This window comes from Hemitrygon akajei, chromosome 9 (genome assembly GCF_048418815.1).
Source record: "Hemitrygon akajei chromosome 9, sHemAka1.3, whole genome shotgun sequence".
Taxonomy (NCBI): Eukaryota; Metazoa; Chordata; class Chondrichthyes; order Myliobatiformes; family Dasyatidae; genus Hemitrygon; species Hemitrygon akajei.
In genome coordinates, this window is record NC_133132.1 from 24,066,284 (window position 1) to 24,091,310 (window position 25,027).

Below are 25,027 nucleotides of genomic sequence, written 5' to 3' on the forward strand. Positions count from 1 at the left end.
GATGAGAGGTGACTTGATGGAGGTGTACAAGACAATGAGAGGCATTGATCATGTGGATAGTTGGAGGCTTTTTCCCAGGACTGAAATGGCTAGCATGAGAGGGCACAGTTTTAAAGTAATTGGAAGTAGGTACAAAGGTGATGTCACGGGTAAGTATTTTACTCAGAGTGATGAGTGCGTGGAGTGGGCTGCCGTAGTGGCGGTGGAGGTGGAAACAATAGGGTCTTTTAAGAGACTCCTGGATGGATACATGGAGCTTAGAAAAATTGAGGGCTATGGGTAAAGCGTAGGTAGTTCTAAGATAAGGACATGTTCAGCACAGATTTGTGGGCTAAAGGGCCTGTATTGTGTTGTAGGTTTTCTATGTTAATATCAAAATTGCAGATGCAGGGTATTGGATATTCACAACATTGTGAAGAAATCCAAGGCAAAAACCTGCTTTTTCATATGTCCTTCTGCCTGACCAACTTTGAGTTATCCCCAGCTATTGGTTTCCTGTTATTTGAGTACTGCTGAACAACACTGATATAATGTTCCAACACTCTACAGCATTCACTTAATTTATTCTCAACCTAAATCCGGGAGATAAATCAGATGAGACCCTGGTTGCGCTCGGAAAGCTCCAAGGCGAAATTTTAAAGGAATTTAAAACCGCTTTCAAACAGTTGGAAGACAAACTGGATCGGATCAACGATAAAGTGGACAAGCATGCCGAACACCTATCTCGCATCGATTCGACTTCTGAAGATTTAGAAAGTCGTGTTCGATACTTGGAGACTCTCTGTTCCAGCTTAGAGGAAAAATCTAACAAACTTCTTTCCAAAATGGTGGATCTTGAAAATCGCAGCAGATGCTGCAATCTCAGAATTCTTGGATTGCCAGAGGCGACCGAACAGGGATCAACCGTGAAGTTTTTCGCCAAGTTTCTCTGTGAGATATTCGGGAAAGATTTGCTTCCGAACCCGCCCGAGCTCGAACGGGCACACAGAGTCTACGTTCCCCACGGAATTCTGGGCTCCCGTCCGCGACCAGTAATCTTGTGTTTCCATCAATTCCAGGTAAAACACAGTCTGATTGTAAAGGCACGTCGCAGGGGGTCTTTTCCTTTCCAGGATACAACCATTCGCTTTGTGGAAGATTTTGCACCCCAGACCTTAAAGATGCGCGCTGAGTTTAAAGGCGCAATGAAAGTGCTTTTTATCATGATTTTAAACCCTCTCTTGGAAATCCTGCCGATCTACGAATCAAGCTTAATACCGGAAAATACAAGTGGTTCAAATCAGTGAAGGAAGCTGAAGCATTTGTGGCAAGTCTTCCGGCTATCCAGTCATCTTCGGAATCTGATCGGACCTCCTAAAATGGTGGATAAGTACTCCTCGTAGTAAAATTACTTTTTCTGGACTCAGACTTCACTTGAATCACTCAGACATTATTCATTGAAACTCTAAGGGCTGTTGACAATCTCTCCTGGGATTTGGTGTGTGTGTAATCTATTTTTATTCTTGTATAACTTTATCTACAGAGTTCTACAACTGACTCTAACTTGTTTTGGAGGTTCGAAGTCTTTAGTGAAGGCCTCCCTGTTTGTTGGTTCACAGTTTAATTGCTGATTTATTTTTCCCTTTTTTTAATATTTATTTGTTATCTTCTTTTTCTTTTCTTCACCCCTTTTTTTCTAATCTCTGAAATTTTTTTCTCTCCTCTCTGTAAATGGTTGATAAATACTCATCTTGAATTTATAATTTTCCCCTTCCTCTTTTTTTTTCCCCTTTTTTTTCCCTTTCTCTTACTTTATTCTTCTACAATTTTTCGCGGGTAGGTTAGTTTTGGTTTTCTTCCGATTTTCTCTGTATTAAGTTTTATATTTCTGCAGAAGATGTTCTAATCTGTAGTTATGTTTTCTAGTGCATAAACTAGTTACTATTTGCTATAGTATTTATACAGAACTGTTGTTAATGACACAGATCTGGAAGTTGTATTTGGGTTAATTTTTTGGTAGAGCTAGCTACTTGTTTTGGTAGCCGTCTAGTTTTGGGTTGTGTGGAAGGGGTGGGTTTTCCAGTTCCAACATCACTCACTGTATTTATTGTTTCTCTTTATTGCTCAGGACATGTATATGTTTTGATTTTACGAATCTATGTTTACATCTCTGCTCCCAGACTGCTATTGTACTGCTTGACTTTTTATATGCCTGCTGCCTTTTATGCATTAGTAATTGATAATGGCTAGTGCACTTAAATTCGTGAGCTGGAATGTAAAGGGATTGAATCACCCTGTTAAAAGGAGGAAGGTATTCTCACAACTCAAAGCTGACATTGCTTTCCTTCAAGAAACTCATATTCGTTGTTTTGATAACTCCCGGCTTCTGTCAAAGTGGGCGGGTCAGCACTTGCATTCATCCTTTGCCGCTAAAGCTAGGGAAGTCTCCATTCTTATTAACTCAAATACTCCTTTTGAACTCCATAATAAAATATCTGATACAAATGGCCGTTTTATTATTGTTTCTGGTAAACTATATAACACTAAAGTTGCACAAGCAAACCTGTATGCCCCCAACTTTGATGATGTTAACTTTTTTGAACGGTTTTTTTCCTCACTACCAGACTTAAACTCATACTCTCTTATACTGCGTGGTGACTTCAACTGTTGGTTGGATCCTAAACTGGATCAATCGTCCTCTGTTACCAGATCACCTACTAAATCTGCCTTAGCTATCCAATCGTTTCTCTCTAATTTTGGTATCTCTGATATATGGCGTTTCCTCCATCCTACGGAGAGAGATTATTCTTTTTTCTCACATGTTCACCATACCTTCACTAGAATTGACTATTTCTTACTCGATAACCAACTTATCCCATTTGCCCACTCTTGTGACTATCAGAGTATACTGATTTCTGACCATGCCCCAATTACCCTCTCTCTGAACTTTCCTGGTCTCCCTCAGAGGAATAAACACTGGCGGTTTGATTCAACTTTATTATCGGATGATGATTTCGTAAAATTTATTAAGGATCAGATAACCTTTTATTTTAACACTAATACATCACCTGAAGTGCTATCCCAGATTGTCTGGGATGCCATGAAAGCATATCTGAGGGGTCAAATAATCTCTTACACAGCAAATCTCAACAGAAGATCCCGTGCAGATCGATCAGACCTCATTAACCAGATTAAAGATTTGGATCAAATATATGCCCAAACTAAGAACCCTGAATTATACAAGAAGCATGTTGAACTCCAAACTAAATTTAACCTTCTGTCCACTCAACCTGTCGAACGCCAACTTCTCGAAAGCAAGAGTCGCTTTTACATTCATGGGGATAAGTCTGGTAAATTCCTAGCCAATCAACTGAGGCGTTCCAAAGCCAAACAACATATTACAAAGATCCAGAAGGAGAACGGAGACTTTACATCGGATCATTTAGAAATTAATGACGCATTTAAAAATTTTTTTCGGCTTTATTCCTCTGAATCTCTGAATGACAGTATCTCTGTTAATCAATTTTTACAGAATCTGAATATCCCCTCACTTTCATCTGATTTCAAAGCCAAGCTCAATGCGCCTATATCATCAGAAGAAATATCTTTTGCAATTTCTGCAGTGTCCTCGGGGAAATCTCCTGGACCTGATGGGTTCCCTGTAGAATTTTATAAATCATTCTCTTCACTTCTTTCTCCTCAGTTACTTTCAGTATTATCTGACTCGTTTAATTACGGCAAATTGCCACCCTCTTTCAATGAGGCATCTATTATTCTTCTTTTAAAAAAGGGCAAAGACCCAACAGAGTGTTCCTCGTACAGGCCAATTTCTCTGCTCAATGTTGATGTAAAGATCTTAGCTAAGGTGTTGGCTCATAGATTAGAAACCGTTATTCCCTCCATTATCTCTGATGCCCAAACAGGCTTTATTAAAAACCGTCTCCTTTTTTTAACATTCGGCGTCTATTTAATATTTTATACTCAGCTCCAACTGGGACTCCTGAATGTGTTATTTCCCTCGATGCGGAGAAAGCATTCGATCGTATAGAGTGGAACTACCTTTTTGCAGTCTTAGAAAAATTTGACCTCGGCCAAAGTTTCATCTCTTGGATCCAATTGCTGTACCTGTGTCCTACTGCTTCTGTTTTAACTAATTTTCAGAAATCCCAAGTAATTAATCTCAAACGTGGCACCCGTCAGGGATGCCCCTTAAGTCCCTTTCTCTTTGATTTGGCTATAGAACCTCTGGCGATAGCATTTCGAAACTGTCCTGAATTGACCGGGATTTGGAGAGGGGGTGTTGAGCATAAAGTTTCTCTCTATGCTGATGACTTATTACTCTTTCTCTCAAATCCATCTACATCCTTACCTCTAATGTTTTCACTTCTTGACCAGTTTAGCCAGATCTCTGGCTATAAACTTAATTTACATAAGAGTGAACTTTTCCCAATTAATAAAGAAGCACAAGAACTAATATTTCATGATCTCCCTTTTAAAGTAGTCCATAATCAATTTACTTATCTTGGAATTACAGTCACAAGGAAGTTTAAAGATCTCTTTCGTGAAAACTTTGTCAATCTTTCATATGCTATAAAACAGAGTCTGGTACAATGGTCACCTCTATCTTTGTCTTTGGTAGGTCGTATTAATGTTGTTAAAATGTATGTTCAACCCAACTTTTTATACTTATTTCAATCTATCCCAATTTTTATTCCTAAATCTTTTTTTGATTCCTTAGACTCTATTATTTTGTCATATCTGTGGCAGAATAAGCGCTCTAGAATTAATAAAATCCACCTCCAAAAATCTAAAAAAGAGGGTGGCATGGCTTTACCTAACTTTCGCTTATATTATTGGGCAGCTAATATACGTTGTGCTACCTTCTGGTCTTTCTTCCACGGCCAACCCGAGTGCCCTAACTGGGTGGCAATGGAGTTGAGCTCCACTAAAGAATTATCTATATCTGCACTTCTTGGCTCTGCACTCCCTAGTAGTCTGCCCAGATCAATAGCTAATCCTCTTGTTAGACACACTTTGCGTATATGGGCTCAGTTCAGGAAATGCTATGGTTTCCGTTTCTAGCCCTGTCGCACATAATCACCTTTTTTTACCTACTACGTACGATTCAGCATTCCATGTTTGGTACAGGAAGGGCATTAGACATTTTGAAGATCTCTTCATTGATAATCGCTTCGCTTCTTTTCAGCAGCTCTCTGTTAAGTTCAACCTGCCTAATGCTCACTTTTTCAGATATCTCCAAATCCGACACTTTATTGCTCCTTTAATTCCTAACTTTCCTGAAATGCCTGCGAAAAATGCTATGTACCTATTTCTTTCCATTAATCCACTAGGTAAAGGTTTAATATCAATTATCCGAGATAAACTAGCAGCCTTACGACGGGCCCCTGTGGATAAAATTAAATTGGCCTGGGAGCAGGATTTAAATATCTCCTTATCCGAGGAGAGCTGGGACTCAGTTCTCAAATCGGTTAACTCAACCTCTCTTTGTGCTCGCCATTGCCTTTTACAGTTTAAGATTGTTCATAGAGCCCATATGTCTAAATCTAAACTATCTCGATTCTACCCTGGCATTAGTCCGCTCTGTGATAAATGCAAGAGGCCTCTCTCATCCATATGTACTGGCTCTGTCCTAGCTTGGAGAAATTCTGGAAAGATGTCTTCACTACATTATCGGGTATTCTGAATCAGCACCTAGAACCAAACCCCTTAATTGCTCTGTTCGGTTTTTGGGGCGAGACAGATTTATGTCTGGGTCCGACCAAATGCCGAATACTATCCTTTGCCTCTCTCCTGGCTAGACGCTTGATCCTCCTTAGATGGAGAGATGTTGCCCCGCCCACTCATGCGCTATGGTTTAATGACATTATGGCCTGCTTGGACCTCGAAAAAATTCATTATTCAGTTCTTAATTCCAGTCTAAAGTTCCATAAGGTCTGGGGACCTTTTATTGAGTACTTTCATAACCTTCCTCTTGACTAGGGTTTTTTTTTTTTTGTTTTTTTTTCTTCTTTTCGGTCCCTTGCTTTCAGCTCCCTTTTTTTTTTCTGGTAGTAGGCATTATTATCCTCTGTTGCTAAGTGTATTCACAGTCTGGGAGTTTGACTGTCCTGACCTATACTCTTTATATTGTGTTGTGGTCGGTCTGGAGTTGTTTTTTTTCTTGTGGGGCTTGGGGAGGACACTAAGCTTACTTGTCTTTAATTTAGGTGCTTTTTTTGTTAAATTCTCTTCCTTTGTAGCATATTGTTATTGTATGCTTAATTTTGCACTGTATTAATGCTCCTCATTGGGATTTGGGGTTTTTAATTTGTAAAATGTTTTGAAAAACTAATAAAATTTAAAAAAAAAATTATTCTCAACACCATATGAGCATGTATGCAGTGTCTATTCTAACAAACTTTATATGTAATAATATGGGGGTTAACTTTGGTTCCTGGTGACAGACTCTGACTTACTCTTTTGTGTTCATTTTAAGCTGGAGACAGACATTGAAAGACTTTCAATGAAGCTGAAGAAAGATGCGCCACACATACAGCGGCACGTTGCCAGAGTGCAAGAAATCCGGCAGATGTTCAGAGCGTGATGGTGTCAATCAGCAATCTGCCATCTTTATTGTTACAGGGAAACTCATTTTTTAAATCGGAAGTATTTGCTGGTATGCTGAATCCACCCCATGTATCTCTTGCTTTTTCAGCCGTGGGACACAATTGTGGGAGCAGCAAATAGTGCATGCTTTGAAATGCTTCTAAGAAACGTCATTGTGTTACGAAAAGACCCTGTGGTAGACATTGATATTCAGAGCTTTGTGGGGCAATAATAATGTCCAAGGGAAGATGATACAGTAGTTGGATTTTTTCAAAGCCTGGAGGTATATTACAATATACTTTATTTTTACATTAAGAAAACCACATATATAGAGCTTACTTTTACTACAACCATAAGAAAATTTTTGCTGTGGCCTATTGCAGCATTTCACTGATAATAAGCTCTCACATCAGTAAGATATGGAAGCAGAAGTAGGCCATTCATGATAGTGAAGCATAGAGTACAGCACATTTGATTCCAATGTCTTCAAATATTTTTCCTTGCAGTGCAGCAGCTGAATGGACCAGTGTTAATTCTCAATCTATACAAGGGTTCTAAAGGTTGGTAAAATTTTGAAAAATAAAAGTTATGCAGATGATGGAGAATCACCTATTCCATTGTGCATGTAAGGCTTCATACCAAATCTAAGGAAAATTTACAGCAATTCTCAAAGAAATAAATTTAAAAATTCTTGTGAAATACTGGTTTATTTGATTCCTTGCTCATTATTCATTACTCCATATGAAAATAATCCTGCAGTGAATAGCTGTGGGATTGAACCAGACACTCCCAAACTATAAAAACAGTTAACAAAAAGTACAATTAAAACCACCTGTTCCCTCTGATATTGTACCACTGTGTGGGAAGCTCCAAAAGGACATTTGTTATGGCCACTCATTTAGTGCTTAAGCCAAGAACAGAAATCTTCAGAATATGCAAGGAATGACATCAAGTACCAGCAACATAGTGTCACCATTAATGAAGGAACAACTCAAGTGCCCTCTTTGGTGGTGGTTTGATATAAACAGGTGCTGACCAAGGACCAAAGGAAAAAAATCAGCAACCTTATTTTTCCCCACCTTTTGAAATTTTATTTAAGGAGCAACATCATCATTTACATTTAAAGTAACAGTAAAGATATCTGGCCCTTAGATATTTTAATTGTACGTTCCAACATGCCATTTGTCACCTTCAATCATGCACTCATTTCTTCGATGCTTCCATCCAGGTTATGGGAAGCTAGATGCAGGTTAAACAGGGCAAGAGCCAGATTGTAAACCAGTGAAAATATAGACTCATCTTTGGTATTTGGCAGTTTAATCAGTGGTTGGTTTTACCCATATCTGATTTTGTTTCCCCCTTTTTGACATCTGGATTAACACAAGTTTTAACATTTCTGCAAAAAAAAAACACAGCAGTAAGTTTTGGTATAGCCATTATTTTATTTTGTCTGAAATGTAATTTGCTGAGATTTAATCTTTAAGGATATAAAATTACTGCATGAACTTGCATGGAGCTATTCAGCAAACATTCTGCATCACCATCTCCTGCAGTGTTTCATGGGATATCTTGCTACTCCCCTTAAGACTTGGGCTCTAAAAATTCAGTTCATCTTTCAAAGTTCTTTTATTCCTGGTGACCTGCCAGGGTCCTCCTATCCACAGAAAGAACGGCACTGCACATGCTCAAAACCCCATCCCTCCCATCAGCTTCCTATTGAAAGGAGTAACTGGGTAGGGTTAGTTCCGTGTTTCAGGAGACAGCAGAGCGCTTGTTATGGTGCAGCTGCTCCCTAAGATGGAAGCTGAGGGAGATGCTTCTGCAGTGATGAAGGAGGAATAGCCTGAATTTAACCAAATTTCAGTACAGCCATTCCTCCTGCTTCCTGGTCTGCACTCACTTCTTGTTACTCCAATCCAATTTGAGATTTTTTTTTTAATGATGTTGCTACTAGATAGACCCGAGAGCCTCTCCAAATCTAATCTTCTGTCCAGGTTTAAGGTTAAAGATGAAGTCTTTTGGTGCCTCAAAGATGAGTACAATGGTGGAGCCCAAGTTGAACTCGCCCAGATGCTCTCCTTTTCTCATGGTAACCCCTTCTTTGTTGTTGTTTGTAACAAAACTGAAGTCATTGTAGGAGCCCTTCATGTAGCGAGGGCTGTTGGTGTGCAGATCCTGTGCAAAATAAAGGTGCAGTAAGGGTTATTTTCCAACACTGCTGTCCCATTTCACAATCAATCTTGATATACAGTGACTTCACAATATATCAGTGACTACTTTATTAGAGTCACCTGCTCATTAATGCAAGTATCTAATCAGCCAATCACATAGCAGCAATTCAATGAATAAACACATTTAGGCACGAACAAGAAGCACAGTTGCTATTCAGACAAAACATCAGAATGGGGAGAAAACGTGATCTAAGTGACTTTGACCACATTGGTGCCAGAGTATCCCAGAAATTGATAGAAACATACAGCATAACACAGGCCCTATGGCCCACAGAGCTGTGCTAAACATGTTCCTACCTTAGATCTACCTGGGCTTTACCCATTTTTCTAAGCTCCGTGTAGCCATCCAGGAGTCTTGTAAAAGACCCTATCGTTTCCGCCTCCACCACCACTGCCGGTAGCCCATTCCATGCACTCGCCTCTCTCTGCGGAAAAAAACTTACCCCTAACATCTCCTCTGTGTCTACTTTTCCAAACACCTTAAAACTATGCCCTCTCATGTTAGCCAATTCAGCCCTGGGGAAAAGCCTCTGACTATCCACACAATCAATGCCTCTCATCATCTTGTACACCTCTATCAAGTCATTTCTCATCCTTCGTTGCTCCAAGGAGAAAAGACTGAGTTCACTCAAACTATACTCATAAGGCATCTCTTGGGATTTTCATGCATAGTCTCAAATTTATGGAGAATGGTGCAAAAAGAACAACAAAAAGTCCAGAGAGCATCAATTCTGTCAGTGAATATATCTTTGTAATGACAGAGCTCAGAAGAGAATGGCCAAACTAGTTCAAGCTGACAGAAGGCGATTGCCAGGAGGGCTGTCAGAGGTTACAGTGGGATATTGATAGGATGCAAAACTGGGCTGAGAAGTGGCAGGTGGAGTTCAACCCAGATAAGTGTGAGGTGGTTCATTTTGGTAGGTCAAATATGATGGCAGAATATAAGTTTTAAGGTAAGGACATGTTCGGCAGTTTTGTGGGCCAAAGGGCCTGTATTGTGCTGTGGGTTTTCTATGTTTCTATGTAACTCAAATAGCCAAGCATCACTATAGCCAAGTGCACAACAGCAAATTGGCTAATGAGGGTATAGTTCACCAGCTTAACTGAGGTCATTGACCATCCATAAACCTGCACTGATGGGTGATCTGTAAGGTAATGATTCAGTTTCAATTGAGAAATAGGATGCCTGTCCCATAACTAGTTTAATGAGAGAAATTAAATGGAAAGGAATGGAGGGTTATGGGCTGAGTGCAGGTTGGTGGGACTAGGTGAGAGTAAGCATTCGGCACAGACTAGAAGTGCCGAGATGGCCTGTTCCCGTGCTGTAATTGTTATATGGAATCAACATGAGTAACATAAAAACCACTGGAGGTACTTTGCAGGTCAGGCAGCATCTCGATAGAAAATAACAGTTGATGTTTCCAAATGAGACCCCCTCATCAAGACATGATTATCCCTCAAATATCAAAACTCTTTCCCCCTTAGGATACTTAATCTAAGCATTAAGCAAGAGAGATGCTTAGTGAATTGGAAAGTTTCAATAATTTTCTGCACTTTTGCCTGTGTTCAGCCATTTTTTCCATTTTTGTTCAATATATCCAGGCTAATCAGCAGCAGGTGTTTCATTAAGACAACATGGTAACAGTGAAAGCCTGTGGCCATTTCACTGGATCATAAATGTGTGCTTTAAGCTATGCTGCAAAACTCCACCCAGTAATTTTATAGAATTGAATTTCCAATCTTTGGGTTGCTAACAGTGTTCCATTGATAGGGAATTATACACCCACATTTTACCATTCTTTCCTTTTATATTTAGCTCAGACATATACCAGAAACTTTAAATGGCCAATTATACCCCCACTGTCTCAAACAGGTGCAAGCAAAATAAATGGAAACCAAAATTTCAGACTTTCAGCATCTCATCCCGGGCACAGGCAGCAAGCATAAAAACGCTTCAGAATACTGGGTTTACTTCCCATAACCGTCTACCATACTCACATTGTCAAAGTAAATGCGAATAGATCCAACATTTGTGGCACCGACTGCAGTGAGCGAAAAGAAGCCATGAGTCCAATCTCCAGCCAGAACAACCCGTTCATTGTGACAGAAAAGCTCCTTAATCCAACGAGCTACTCCAGGATTAACCGACATAAGGGAGCCTGAGGAAGACAAGAGCAAATACACAACCTGGTTTTAGTCACTGTTCATTACAACTGCACAATTACACTTGTCTAAGCACATGTTGTGTTCTTGGAATTGTTGCTGGAAGTTTTTCATTGTGCACAGGTGCAATCAACTTGATTTTGACACGTCACTCTTTCTGACTTCACTACAACAGAATCACAGCCCTTTGCTACTATAAATTTGTAATTCCAGAATCTTCAAAATGAACAAAACCATTTCAACTATCTTGGCCTCTTTAAAATGACTATAAATTAATCTCTCACTATTGTTCCTTCCCTGGAGCCTTTCAATTTTTTTTCCATTCATTTCCCTTGATCTTGAATTTGCTTTCAACTTCGCAGCAGTGAATTCTGGATCATTACTCAGAATTCTAAAAAAAATTTCACTCCTTCCTCCCCCACTGATTGTCTCCAATTATCTCAAAACCATCTCCTTTGGTGACCAACACCCGACATGTGGAAGGAGATTTTTCCCTTTTAAAATCCCATATCCTATGGATCTTCTTTAAAGCTCCTTTTAACCTTGTGTTCCAAGGAGTACAATCAGTTTTTCCACTCAAACCCAGATTAATAGATCCTGCAATTCTCAAGCAAGAAACCTTTGTAACTTATATTTGTGTTTTGGATTACTGAGCAAGAATGATGTTGAAAATCCAAGTTATTTTCACTCAAGAACATCTCTTTCACCTTTTACTGTTTCAGATTTAAAGAAAGGATTCAGTGAGCCAGCTGAAACCTAAAGAGCTGACTAGCAACAGCTCCATAAATCTCATTTAGAGATTAAAAGAAAATGACCCAGCCTGCTGTCAGTCTTCAGATATCTACTGCTCTTTTGACCATCAAGGAGATTGTATTAATGTTTTCTGAGGTCATCTTTAGACCCATCTCATTCATATCCTTCCAGACTAAGAGTTAGCCTGTACTATGGAAGTACCAGAGGCCTCGTTCTTTTCCATTGCCAGCACAACACTGAATTAGCTAGAACAACGTCAGACCTACAACACAAATGCTGGCCGCTGGGAAAGTTCCAGAATCTAGCTAATGGCCCAACCCAGCCTCTGCTTCCAGAATGATTCAGAAAGAAACTGCTCAGGAACTACAAAAGGCACTGATCCCAGACCCATCATAAGGTAAGAAGTAGAAAAGCCTGAAGTCCCAGGTCATCAGGTTTTTGAATGATCTGCACAACCCGAGCCCAAGCACACCAGTGAAACACTACTGACGTCCTCAGTTGGGTCTTGCATTTATATTCTGTGTTGTTTGCACCACTGGGCCTATGACGCAGCAAGCAAACTTTTTTATTGTGGACCTCCTCATACTTGTTCAAAAGACAATAAACTTCACTGAACTTGAAATTACAGTAAGCATTGGTCCCTAAATGCCACTAGTCCATGCCAAAGTTGTTCCTTTCAAGTATCCCTTAACTTCACTCAGCTAAAACCTCTTCTCCCTATGTGCTTGAACTGCCATAAATACACCTGGAATACTGACTCCACCACCTCTGCGGGAGTAAGTTCTATAGTCTCATCACCCTCAGAAGAGGCATTTCCCTTCAATTCTGTTGGATATTTGGTCTCTTGTCATAATTTACTAGCCTCTTCTCCATGACATTTATCCATTATGCCTGTACATAAAGTTTCTCTACTCAGGCTAAGAGTGATCCTGTTAGTTCTTTCTCACATTTGTGGTAACATCCTTGTAAATCTTCTCTGTATTATCTCTGTACCTTCATAGCCTTTTGATAACATGTTGACCAGAACTGCACAAATTTCTCTTAAGTGTGGTCTAACCAAGGTTCATACAGGTTCATAATAACTTCCCCATTCTATACCTACAGAGAAAAAAAACTTGGTGCTTGACGTGCTTCTGTTTACTGACATGTGGTGCAACCTTTTGTGACTGGTGAATTGGTGCTTCCATATCCCTGTTTTCCTCCCCCATTTCTGCACAAAGTGTACTCCTTCCATGCATTATGTTGCAATTTATTTGCTAATCAATTGCCCATTCAAGCTTACTAATGTTCTTGGTGTTCTTTCAGTACTAACAAGTTCCCAATTTGTTATTACCTACCAATGTAGGAACACGCTGCAGGGGGTGTGGTAGACACACATAGGGATATTTGAGATACTCAGATGAGGCACATGGATGACAGAAAATGAAGGGCTACATGAAAGGGAAGGGCAAGATTGATCTTGGAGCAGGTTGAACAGTTGGCACAATATAGTGGGCCAAAGGGCCTGTACTGTTCTATGTCACATGGCAGTTTCAGGTCATTCCTAATGATATCAATTCAATTCCAGAGTAAACCCCAAGTGAACAATAGAGTACTTACCTGGAAAATGCCGCCTGTGAGAGACTCGCCAATCAGTTGGTGAATGAAAACAGTGATAATCTCCAGGAGCCAAATAAATGACACAGTGATAGAGATCATTGCCTTCCTTTGTAACCAAGTGGTCCTGGAACGTTGTCTCTGTGTTATCTGCAGGATTAAATAAATTATACAACAAAGAAAGGATTTAAACAGGATTCTAAGAACCACTGTACCCTGGACTTTAGAATCAGAATCACATTTAATATCACTGACATGCCATGAAATTTGTTTTGCAACAGCAGTGCAGTACATCATTTAAAAACTAATTCAGATATATAAAGTAGTGCAAAATAACTCTAAACATCTAGTGTCAGCCAGCCAGAACTTTGACAGACAATATTAGCAACTGTGCAGTAAAGTTCTGTTCAACTGAAGAATGGTTTAGATTGCAGTTTGGAGGAACTTGTGTTGTGTGACATCAGGTTCATTGAGTGACAAGACACTTGCTACCAGTAAGTAAACTATTTATTTACAAGACAAAGTAAACATTCAGTAAACCCTCCAAGTCACACTCAATTACAAATACTTATCTAAAGTGTTCAAACTGTATATATGTTTAGTGTCTGTTTTGACCCACCACTTTGGGCGTACACTTTAGGTAAGTATTTGTAATTGAGTGTGACTTGGAGGGTTTAAAGTGTCAACCCAGGCCCTTTATTGCAGCACACCCCCACTGCTTTCCATTTCTGTGACACCCTTGACTGCTGGCTTTTGAAGAGCAGGTAAGTTAAGACACTGAAACAACTCAGCTGAGTTTGCATCATACTTGTTATCTGTATTCTAGAAACACTCATCACAGATTGTGCAATTTACTTCTCTTGATCATCCCCATGCTGCCTCTCAGAAACATAGAACTACACAAACGGGTCAACTTCCAAATATACATAACAAGAACTCAACACCTCTAGCACCCTCAACCACTTCTGTATTATCATTATAGGGTAACATAATTGGAGGAAATGTACATAATTCACAGCTAGCTACACTGAGTTGGGGTTTCACTTTAAGAGGCTGATCTGACCTGATTTTTATCATAGTTTTGCATTTAGGTTTGGAGTTCAATAAAATATGTTACAGATTTCATTAAACATAAAACATTTCACTTTTGTTTTATTTGTGAAACACTACATGGGTGACCCAGATGTTCTAGGATAATTCCAGAATTATTGAACGCAGTCAACACGGCCAACGCCCAAGTTTTGGAAACAAAGTGCTGTCACTTGGTTTAAAGAACTCTTCTTGCAGAAAATGCCTGATCCAGTTCACATAGTCCTCACTAATGACCCATGAAGGACTATAGGAAGCTTGCTAAAATAGCTGATAGTCTATATTCAGCCAAGTAGATATGCATAATTCCTCTTTTCCCTGCCTCAATAAGCCCAGTCAGCAAGGCCCCTAACATAAGGATGTCTGTGGCTGTGAAACAGACTACACAGGGCCTGTGGTATTGCCACACTCGCTTTGGTACCAACACTAGGAAGTGCCAACTGCCTTGCTGCTTTGACAGTACCTGAATTGGGACATCAGAGGTCTGTGAACACCATGGGTTCCAGCTGCAAGTGTCATCTACTGTTCATTATGGACACCCTTTCAGGGCGACGTTTCCTGTGTGACATGGGTGCTCAAGAGTGTGCTGCCAGCATTGCCTATTGATGAGAAGGCAAGAGCAATAAAACCTCGCTGATGGCAGCAGGATCCAGACTTACAGGACACAGTGGGTGACATCGTGCTTCAGTGTGCGACGTTACACATGAGACATCACACAGGCCAAAGTGGTTAGACCTCTGCTCGGTGTAGATTTCATGAATGCCCAAAGACTGTCAGTCGATCTTAAGAACTGCCAGCTTATGGCTATCAAGGATTTTGGCTTGATACCCTGCTCCGCCAGTAAGATCCCCAGAACAACTCTGTCAAACACGTGCACCACTGCATGTGAATTTACTTAACTGCTAGGTGTATTCCCAAACTTCACCAAGTCCACATTCTCCACTACTGTCACAAAACATGGGGTTGAGCACCACATTCCTACAACAGGCCTGCTAGTCCATGTCACACATGTAACCTGGACCCAGAAAAGCTGGCAACTACAAAGGCTGAGTTCGCCAACATGGAAAGACTTAGCATTGTACGCTGGTCAAATAGTCCCTGGGTTTCACCCCTCCACATGGTCCCCATGGTTGCTGCCCACATGCCGATTACCAACACCCCTCAATCATTACCAGGTCCCACATAGTCAAGATGTTTCAGCACGCTTAGCCGAAAAGTTAATTTTTTCCATGGTCAATCAGCTTAGGGGCTACCATCAGGTGCCTGTGTGCTTGAAGGACATTCTCAAAACAGCTGTGATAACCCTGTTTGGCCTTTTTGAGTTTCTGTGCATGACATTTCAGCTGAAAAATGTAGCACAGACTTTCGAACAGTTGACAAACTCTATTAAAATAAAGACTTACAATTTCTTTTTGTTTACCTGGACGACATTCTTTTTGCCAGTGCGAACACGTATCTTATCTCTGCTCACTTTGAACATTTAAGCCAACACAGATTGATCATCAACCCTGCTAAATGTCAGTTTGGATTGTCAACCATTGACTCTCTCAGCCATCGCATCTCCACAGTAGGTGAGAAACCTCTCCCATCAAAAGCGTCACTATTATGGATTTCCTACTGGCCCCACACTACTAAACTACTACAGGAGTGTTTAGGTATGGTAAATTTCCATCACTGCATCATTCTGCAAGCTGCTGAACTTATGTTCCCCCTATACTGTATAGTGCATTTCCAGGCTACAACCCTAATCAAGTGCTTGACTGGTCAGTGGACATGACAAGGGCATTTGCTGACACCAAACAAGCTCTTTCTAATGTGGCCCTACTGCCGAACGCACTCCCCGACACACCCAAAGCCATTACTACTGATGCTTCAGACTATGCTGTGGGTGCTGTGCATGAACAGTTGGTTGAATACATCTGGCAGCCTTCTTCAGCCACCAGCTCTGTCCCCCGAAAGGAAGTACAGCATGTTTGACTGTGAGCATCTATCTAACTGTCTGCCATTTTTGTTTTTGTCTGGAGGGCCGCCATTTCTCAGCATTTGTTGACCAAACACCTTGTGCCAAAATGGCAGACCCTTGATCTGCAGCAACACTATCTGCCTACATATCCAAATTCACAACTAATATACAACATATCAAGGGGAAAAATAATGCCGTGGCTAACTGCCTCTTACAGCCAAACACAGATTGGGGTTAACTATGCCAGTATGCAGCCAACCAAGTTGCTGACTCAGAGGTCCACCTTACCAAAGAGCAATCACAGGCCTGTGGTTGACTGGCATTAAGTTTAGGAAGGTGGCATTTCTCTCCTGTGCAATGTCTCAACAGCATTCCACCCTCCTCAGTAAATTCAATTCTTCGTCACCTATTCCTACCTCCCATATATCACTCTTGGGATTCTATTGATCTACATTTCGCCTCATTTGTTTTCATCCACCATGATGCACACCAATACCCCTTAGGCCTCTTTAAGACAGCCCATTCTGTTTTGGAACAGGGAGAAAAAGACTTATCATAGTAAGAGGGGTAAACTTTAACGTATTTTGATAGATCATCTTAAACTGGCCCAATAAGATTTGGACTGTTCTGCTGCCATGACAATGGTGCCACAACATGACCATGAGCATGTCAACGCACCTCTGCACAAACCAGAGGCACCTGTTGTTCCTCCACCTGAACACAGCACCCAAGCCGGGTAACTCACCCGAGCTCCAGGCAAGCTCAAAATGCCAATTTTAGTGAATTCTGGAGGGGAATCTGTGGAGGGTAATGTAATTGGTGGAAATGTACATAGTTCACAACCACTGACATTGAGTTGAAATTTCACTTCAAGAGGCTGGTCTGACGTGATGATGTTATTATGCAGAGTTCTCAGTCCGCTTTTGTGTGTAGGTTTTGGAGTCCAATAAAATGTGTTACGGGTTTCATTAAACATAAAAGCCTCTCTATGTTTCATTTGCAAAAATCTATATCATTAATGTACTATGATTTTAGAGCATATAACGGAGAAATCTACAACACATTACAGGCCCTTCAGCCCACAAAGTTTGTGCTGACCATGTAATCTATTTTAGAGACTGCCTAGAATTTCCCTACCACAAAGCTCTCTATTTTTCTAAGCTCCATGTACCGATCTAAGAGTCTCTTAAAAGACCCTATTGTATCCTCCTCCTCCACCACCTTTGCTGACTGTGCATTCCATGCACCCACCATTCTCTGTGTAACATTAACCCGTACCTACTTCCAAGCACTGAAAACTATGCTCCCTCATGTTAGCCATTTCAGCCCTAGGAAAAAGCCTCTGGCTATCCACACAATCAATGCCTCTCATTATCTTGTACACCTCTATCAGGTCACCTCTCATCTTCTATTGCTCCAAGGAGAAAAGGCTGAGTTCACTCACCTATTCTCATAAGGCATGCTCTCCAATCCTTCCACCATCCTTGTAAGTACATCTGTACTCTCTCTCTAGTTTCCACATCCTTCCTGTAGCAAGGTGACCGGAACTGAACACAGTACTCCAAGTGGGGTCTGACCAAGGTCTTACATAGCTGTAACATTATCTCATGGCTCTTGAACTCAGTTCTACTGTCAACCTATGCAGCAGCTTTGAGTGTCCTATGAACACAGACCCCCAGTTCTCTCTGATCCTTTCCACTACTAAGAATCTTACCATTAATATTATATTTTGTCTTCAAATTTCACCTACCAAAATGAACCACTTCACACTAATCTGGGTTGAACAAATGCCACTTCTCACCCCAGTTTGCATCCTATCGATGTCCTGCTGTAACCTGACAACCCTCCACACTATCCACAACACCCCTAACCGTTATGTCATCAGCAAACTTACTAACCAACCCTCCTACTTCTTCATCCAGGTCATTTATAAAAATCACAAAGAGGAGGGGTCCCAGAACAGATCCCTGTGGAAAACCACTGCTCACTGACCTCCACGCAGAATATGAACCACCCACAACCATCCCCCTTTGCCTTTTGTTGGCAAGCCAATTCTGAATCCCATGCCTCCTTGCTTTCTGAATGAGCCTTCCATGGAGAACCTTATCAAATGTCTGACTGAAATTCATATACACTACATCCGCTGTTCAACTTCAATGTGTTTTGTTGCATCCTCAAAGAATTCAATCAGGCTTGTAAGGCACGACCTGCCCTTGACAAAGCCATGCTGACTATCCCTAATCAGATTATGTCTCTCCAAAATGTTCATAAATCCACCTCACAGGATCTTCTCCAACAACTTGTCCACCATTGAAATAAGACTCTGGGCTCTCTCTCTCTCCAACCCTCCAGTACTTCTTCCATCCCTATTGATGACGCAAAGATCACCAGAGGTTCAGCAATCTCCACCCTCACTTCCCACAGAACCGCCTGGGGTATATCTCGTCCAGTCAGTGACTTAACTTAAAGCTTTTCAAAAACTCCAGCACTTCCTCTATAAAAGAAGGGAAGTTCAAGGGGGATACTAGAGGAAGGTTTTTCACTCACAGAGTGGTTGGTGCGTGAAATGCACTGCCTGAGTCAGTGGTGAAGTTTAAGAGACTACTAGACAGGTATATGGAGGAATTTAAGGTGGGGGGGTTATATAGGAGGCAGGGTTTGAGGGTCGGCACAACATTGTGGGCCAAAGAGCCTGTAATGTGCTATGTTCTATATGCTCAAGCATTTCAGTCTGCTGTAAATCATCCCCACAATTGCCAACGTCCTTTCCCTTGTGAATACTGAAACAAAGTATTCATTAAGCACCTCCGCCACCTCCTTAAACTCCATGCACACTTTTTCACTACTGCACCTGATTTGTCCTATTCTCATACAGCTCACCCTCTTGCTCTTCATGTACTTGTAGAATGCCTTGGGGTTTTCCTTAACCCTGCTCACCAAGGCCTTCTCATGGTCCCTTCTAGCTCTCCTAATTCCATTTTAAGCTCTATCCTGGCAACCTTGTAATTTTCTAGAACTGTTTCTTGAACCTCTTGTAAGCTTTTCTTCTTAACTGGATTTTCCACATCCTTGCATATACCATGGTTCTTTTACTCTGCCATCCTTTCCCTGCCTCAATGGAACAACTATGCAGAACACTATGCAAATATTCCATGAACATTTGCCATATTTCTGCCATGCATTTCCCTGAGAACATCTGCTCCCAAGTTCCTGCCTAATAGTATCATATTTCCCCCACCTCAATTAAATGTTCTCACGAATTGTTTGCTCCTATCCCTCTCCAGTGCTATGGTAAAAGAGAGAGTTGTGATCACTACCTCTAAAATGCTCTCCCACCGAGAGATCTGACATTTGACCAGGTTCATTTCCCAATACCAAATCAAGTACAGCCTCTCCTCTAGTTGGCTCATCTACATATTGCGTTAGGAAACCTTCCTAAGTATACCTAACAAACTCCATCTAAACCCCTTGCTGTAAGGAGATGCCAGTCAGGAAAGTTAAAATCTCCCATCACAACAACCCTATTATTATTGCACCATTCCGGAACCTGCCTCCCTATCTGCTCTCGATGTATCTTACTACTGGGGGGGGGTCTATAAAAAACACCCAGTAGTTATTGACCCCTTCCTGTTCCTGACTTTCAGCCACACAGACTCAGTAGATTATCCCTCCATGACTTCCTCTTTTTCTGCAACCATGACACTATAACTGATTAGCAGTGCCACTCCCCCAGCTCTTTTGCCTCCCGTCCTGTCCTTTTTGAAACATCTAAAAGCCTGGCACACTCAGCAGCCATTCCCGCCCCTGAGACATCCAAGTCTCTATAATGGTCACAACGTCATAGTTCCACGTATTGATCCACACTCTAAGTTCATCCACCTTTTTTATGATACTCCTTGCATTAAAATAGACACATCTCAAACCATCAGGCTGAGTGCATCTTTGCTCTATCATCTGCCCATCCTTCCTCACAAACTCTCTACAAGCTGTCCCAACTTGTGCACCAACCACCCCGTCCTCTGCCTCTTCACTTCCGTTCCCACCCCCTGCAAATCTAGTTTAAACCCTCCCCAACAGCATTAGCAAACCTCCCTCCCAGGATATTGGTCTTCCTCGGATTCAAGTGCAACCCGTCCTTTTTGTACAGGTCACACTTGCACCAGAAGAGGTCCCAATGATTCAGAAATCTGAATCCCTGCCTCCTGCTCCAATCCTTCAGCCACGCATTTATCTGCCACCTCATTCTATTCCTATACTCACTGTCACGTGGTACAGGTAGCAATCCCGAGATTATAACCCTTGATGTCCTGCTTCTCAGTTTCCTTCCTAACTCCCTGTATTCTGCTTTCAGGACCTCCTCCCTACTTCTGCCTGTGCCATTGGTACCAATATGTATGACGACCTTTGGCTGCTCAACTGCCCATTTCAGGATATAGAGGACAGATTCAGAAACATCATGAATTCTGGCACCTGGGAGGCAAGCTACCATTTGTGTTTCTTTTTCACACCCACAGAATCCCCTATCTGTCCCCCTAACTATACAGTCCCTTAATATGCTGCCATTCTGAACCCTTCAGAGCCACAGGGACAGACTCACTGCCAGCGGCACAGCCACTGTTGCTTTCCCCAGGTAGGTCGTCTCCCCCACCCACCCCAACAATACTCAAAATGGAGTACTTGCTGTTCAGGGGGATGGCCACCAGTGTTGCTGTCCACTCCCTGATGGCTCTCCCTACTGCCTCCTGACAGTCACCAACAATTCTCTACCATCATTAATCCTTGGATGAGCTAACTTAATATTGGGAAGATCAAAGCCATCACTTTTGATGGCCCTACAAGCTGTGCTTAGTACTTTCTAACTGCCCCTGGGGTAGGGTCTCTTACCTAATCAGCGTTCAGAATATAAACAATTGAACGCTTCAGTCTTACACCACCCCTGGCCTGATCACAGTACAATCTCACATCACCATACATACCCATTCCTACCCGATTATTGTTTCTGTGTTTGTGTTATTGTTTCACTTTCTCTACTGCACCATCAGTGGCAGAGCCTTCAGCCTCTGTCTCTTGCACTCTGGTGGATCTCCCTTAATCCCTTTAACTCATTAGGATTAGGCAGAAAAAAATTCATTACTTTGATTTATATTTTAATGACCTGTGCAAAACATCTTCTACAGATTTCAGAATCAGAATCAGGTTGAGGCTGCCTTAATGACTATTGCCCGGTAGCACTCACATCTACAGTGATGAAATGCAATGAGAGGTTGGTCATGACTAGACTGTCTCAGCAAGGACCTGAACCCACTGCAATCTGCCTATTGCCACAATAGGTCAACTGCAGATAAAATCTCCATATAACCATAACAACCCGAACAACACAAACACCTATGTCAGGATGCTGTTCATTGACTATAGCTCAGCATTTAAGAAGGAAATTAGCAGAGCCAGAAGTGGCCATGAGAAGGCCTTGGTGGGCAGGATTAAGGGAAACCCCAAGGCATTCTACAAGTATGTGAAGAGCAAGAGGATAAGACATCAAAGAATAGGACCTATCAAATGTGACAGTGGGAAAGTGTGTACGGAACCAGAGGAAATAGCAGAAGTACTTAATGAATACTTGACTTCAGTATTCACAATGGAAAAGGATCTTGGTGATTGTAGTGATGACTTGCAGCAAACTGAAAAGCTTGAGCATGTAGATATTAAAAAAAGAGGATGTGCTGGAAAGCATCAAGTTGGATAAGTCTCCAAGATTGGATGAGATGCACCCCAGGCTACTGCGGGAGGCGAGGGAGGAGATTGCTAAACCTTTGCCATTATCAATGAGGATGGGAGAGGTTCCTGAGGATTGGAGGGTTGTGGATGTTGTTTCTTTATTCAAGAAAGGGAGTAGAGATAGCCCAGGAAATTAGAGACCAGTGAGTCTTACTTCAGTGGTTGGTAAGTTGATGGAGAAGATCCTGAGAGGCAGGATTTATGAACATTTGGAGAGGTATAATATGATTAGTAGTCAGCATGGCTTTGTCAAGGGCAGGTTGTGCCTTAGGAGCCTCATTGAATTTTTTGAGGATGTGACTAAACACGTTGATGAAGGTAGAGTAGTAGAAGTAGTGTACACAGAATTCAGCAAGGCATTTGATAAGGTACCCCATGAAAAGCTTATTGAGAAAGTGAGGAGGCATGGGATCCAAGGGGACATTGCTTTGCGGATCCAGAACTGGTTTGCCCACAGAAGGCAAAGAATGGTTGTAGATGGGTCAACCCATCGGTCACCAGTGGAGTGCCTCAGGGATCTGTTCTGGGACCCTTTTACTCTTTGTGATTTTTATAAATGACCTGGATGGGGAAGTGGAGGGATGGGTTAGTCAGTTTGCTGATGACACAAAGGTTGGAGGTGTTGTGGATAGTGTGGAGGTCTGTCAGAGTTTACAGAGAGAGGGACATTGATAAGATACAAAACTGGGCTGAGAAGTGGCAGATGGAGTTCAACCCAGATAAGAGTGAAGTGGTTCATTTTGGGTCAAATATGATGGCAGAATATAGCATTAATGGTAAGACTATCAGCAGTGTGGAGGATCAGAGGGATCTTGGGGTCCAAGTCCATAGGACACTCAAAGCAGCTACACAGGTTGATTCCATGGTTAAGAAGGCATATGGTGTATTGCCCTTCATCAATCGTGGAACTGAATTTAGGAGCCGAAAGGTAATGATGCAGCTATATAGGACCCTGGTCAGACCCCACTTGGTGTACTGTGCTCAGTTCTGGTCGCCTCACTACAGGAAGGATGTGGAAGCCATAGAAAGGGTGCAGAAGAGATTTACAAGGATGTTGCCTGGATTGGGGAGCATGCCTTATGAAAAAAGGTTGAGTGAACTTGGCCTTTTCTCCTTGGAGCAACGGAGGATGAGAGGTGACCTGATAGAGGTGTATAAGATGATGAGAGGCATTGATCATGTGGATAGTCAAGAGACATTTTCCCATGTATGAAATGGTTGCCACAAGAGGACACAGGTTTAACGTGCTGGGGAGTAGGTACAAAGGAGATGTTGGGGTTAAGTTTTTCAGTCAGAGAGTGGTGACTGTGTGGAATGGGCTGCTGGCAACGCTGGTGGAGGTGAATACGATAGGGTCTGTTAAGAGACTTTTGGATAGGTACATGGAGCTTAGAAAAATAGAGGGCTATAGGTAAGCCTAGTAATTTCTAAGGTAGGGACATGCTTGGCACAACTTTGTGAGCCGAAGGGCCTGTATTTTGCTGTAGGTTTTCTATGTTTCTATAATCCTGATTTAGAAGTTGCAGAACCTGGGTCTCTGTACCTCCCTCTGCAATTGGATTCTCGACTTCCTAACTGAGAGACCACAATCTGTGCGGATTGGTAATGATATCATCTCCTCCCTGACGATTAACACTGGTGCACCTCAGGAGTGTGTGCTTAGCCCACTGCTCTACTCCCTATACCCATTACCGTGTGGCTCGGCATAGCTCAAATACCATCTATAAATTTACTGATGATACAACAATTGCTGGTAGAATCTCAGATGGTGACGAGAGGACGCACAGGAGCGAGATATGCCAATAAGCGGAGTGGTGTCACAGCAACAACCTGGCACTCAATGTCAGTAAGATGAAAGAGCTGATTGTGGACTTCAGGAAGGGCAAGACGAAGGAACACATACCAATCCTCAGAGAGGGATCAGAAGTGGTCTCAGTTTCAAGCTCCTGGGTGTCAAGATCTCTGAGGATTTAATGTGGTCCCAACACATTTATGTAGTTATAAATAAGACAAGATGCAACTATACTTCATTAGGAGTTTGAAGAGATTTGGTATGTCAACAAATAACTCAAAAACATCTACAGATGTACCGTGGAGAGCATTCTGACAGGCTGCATCACTGTCTGGTACGGGGGGGGGGGGGGGGGGGGTGCTACTGCATAGGACCAAAAGAAGCTGCAGAGGGTTGTAAATTTAGTTGGCCCCATCTTGGGTACTAGTACCCAGGACACCTTCAAGGAGTGGTGTCTCAGAAAGGCAGTGTCCATTATTAAGTACCTCCAGAATCCAGGGCATGCCCTTTTCTCACTGTTACCATCAGGTCGGATGTCCAGAAGCCTGAAGACACATAGCGATTCAGGAATGGCTTCTTCCCTCTACCATCCAATTCCTAAAAGGACATTGAACCCTTGAACGCTATCTCTTTTTAAAAATTATATATATTTTCTGTTTTTTGCACTATTTTTAACCCATTCAATATACGTATGCTGTAATTGATTTATTTATTTATTATTTATTTATGTACCGCAGGCTACTGTGGGAGGCAAGGGGGGAGATTGCTGAGCCCCTATTGATGATCTTTGCCTCATCAATGAGGACGGGAGAGGTTCCGGAGAATTGGAGGGTTGTGGATGTTGTTTCTTTATTCAAGAAAGGGAGAAGAGATAGCCCAGGAATTATAGACCAGTGAGTCTTACTTCAGTGGTTGGTAAGTTGCTGGAGAAGATCCTGAGAGGCAGGATTTATGAACATTTGGAGAGGTATGATATGATTAGGAGTAGACAGCATGGCTTTGTCAAGGGCAGATCGTGCCTTACGAGCCTGATTGAATTTTTTGAAGATGTGACTAAACACACTGATGAAGAAAGAGCAG

General features: G+C 41.8%; 2 protein-coding genes across 10 annotated transcripts in view; one reads left to right on the forward strand and one right to left on the reverse strand.

Moving 5' to 3' along the window:
* Positions 1-7,284, forward strand: part of sfi1 (SFI1 centrin binding protein) — a 262,284-nt gene extending 255,000 nt beyond the window's left edge. For all 3 annotated transcript variants that reach the window (XM_073055643.1, XM_073055642.1, XM_073055644.1), the window contains one exon: positions 6,476-7,284. In XM_073055643.1, the coding sequence (XP_072911744.1) occupies positions 6,476-6,583 (108 nt within the window). In that variant the 3' untranslated portion in view covers positions 6,584-7,284. The remainder of the gene's footprint in view (positions 1-6,475) is intronic.
* A 366-nt stretch (positions 7,285-7,650) lies between these two features.
* The window catches only part of pisd (phosphatidylserine decarboxylase), a 177,503-nt gene continuing 160,126 nt past the window's right edge, over positions 7,651-25,027 (reverse strand). For 5 of the 7 annotated variants that reach the window (XM_073055652.1, XM_073055651.1, XM_073055655.1 and 2 more), the window contains 3 exons: positions 13,332-13,478; positions 10,815-10,975; positions 7,651-8,760 (listed from right to left, as the gene is read on the reverse strand). In XM_073055652.1, the coding sequence (XP_072911753.1) occupies positions 8,536-8,760; positions 10,815-10,975; positions 13,332-13,478 (533 nt within the window). In that variant the 3' untranslated portion in view covers positions 7,651-8,535. The remainder of the gene's footprint in view (positions 8,761-10,814; positions 10,976-13,331; positions 13,479-25,027) is intronic. The other 2 variants (XM_073055657.1, XM_073055656.1) reach the window with 1 other exon arrangement.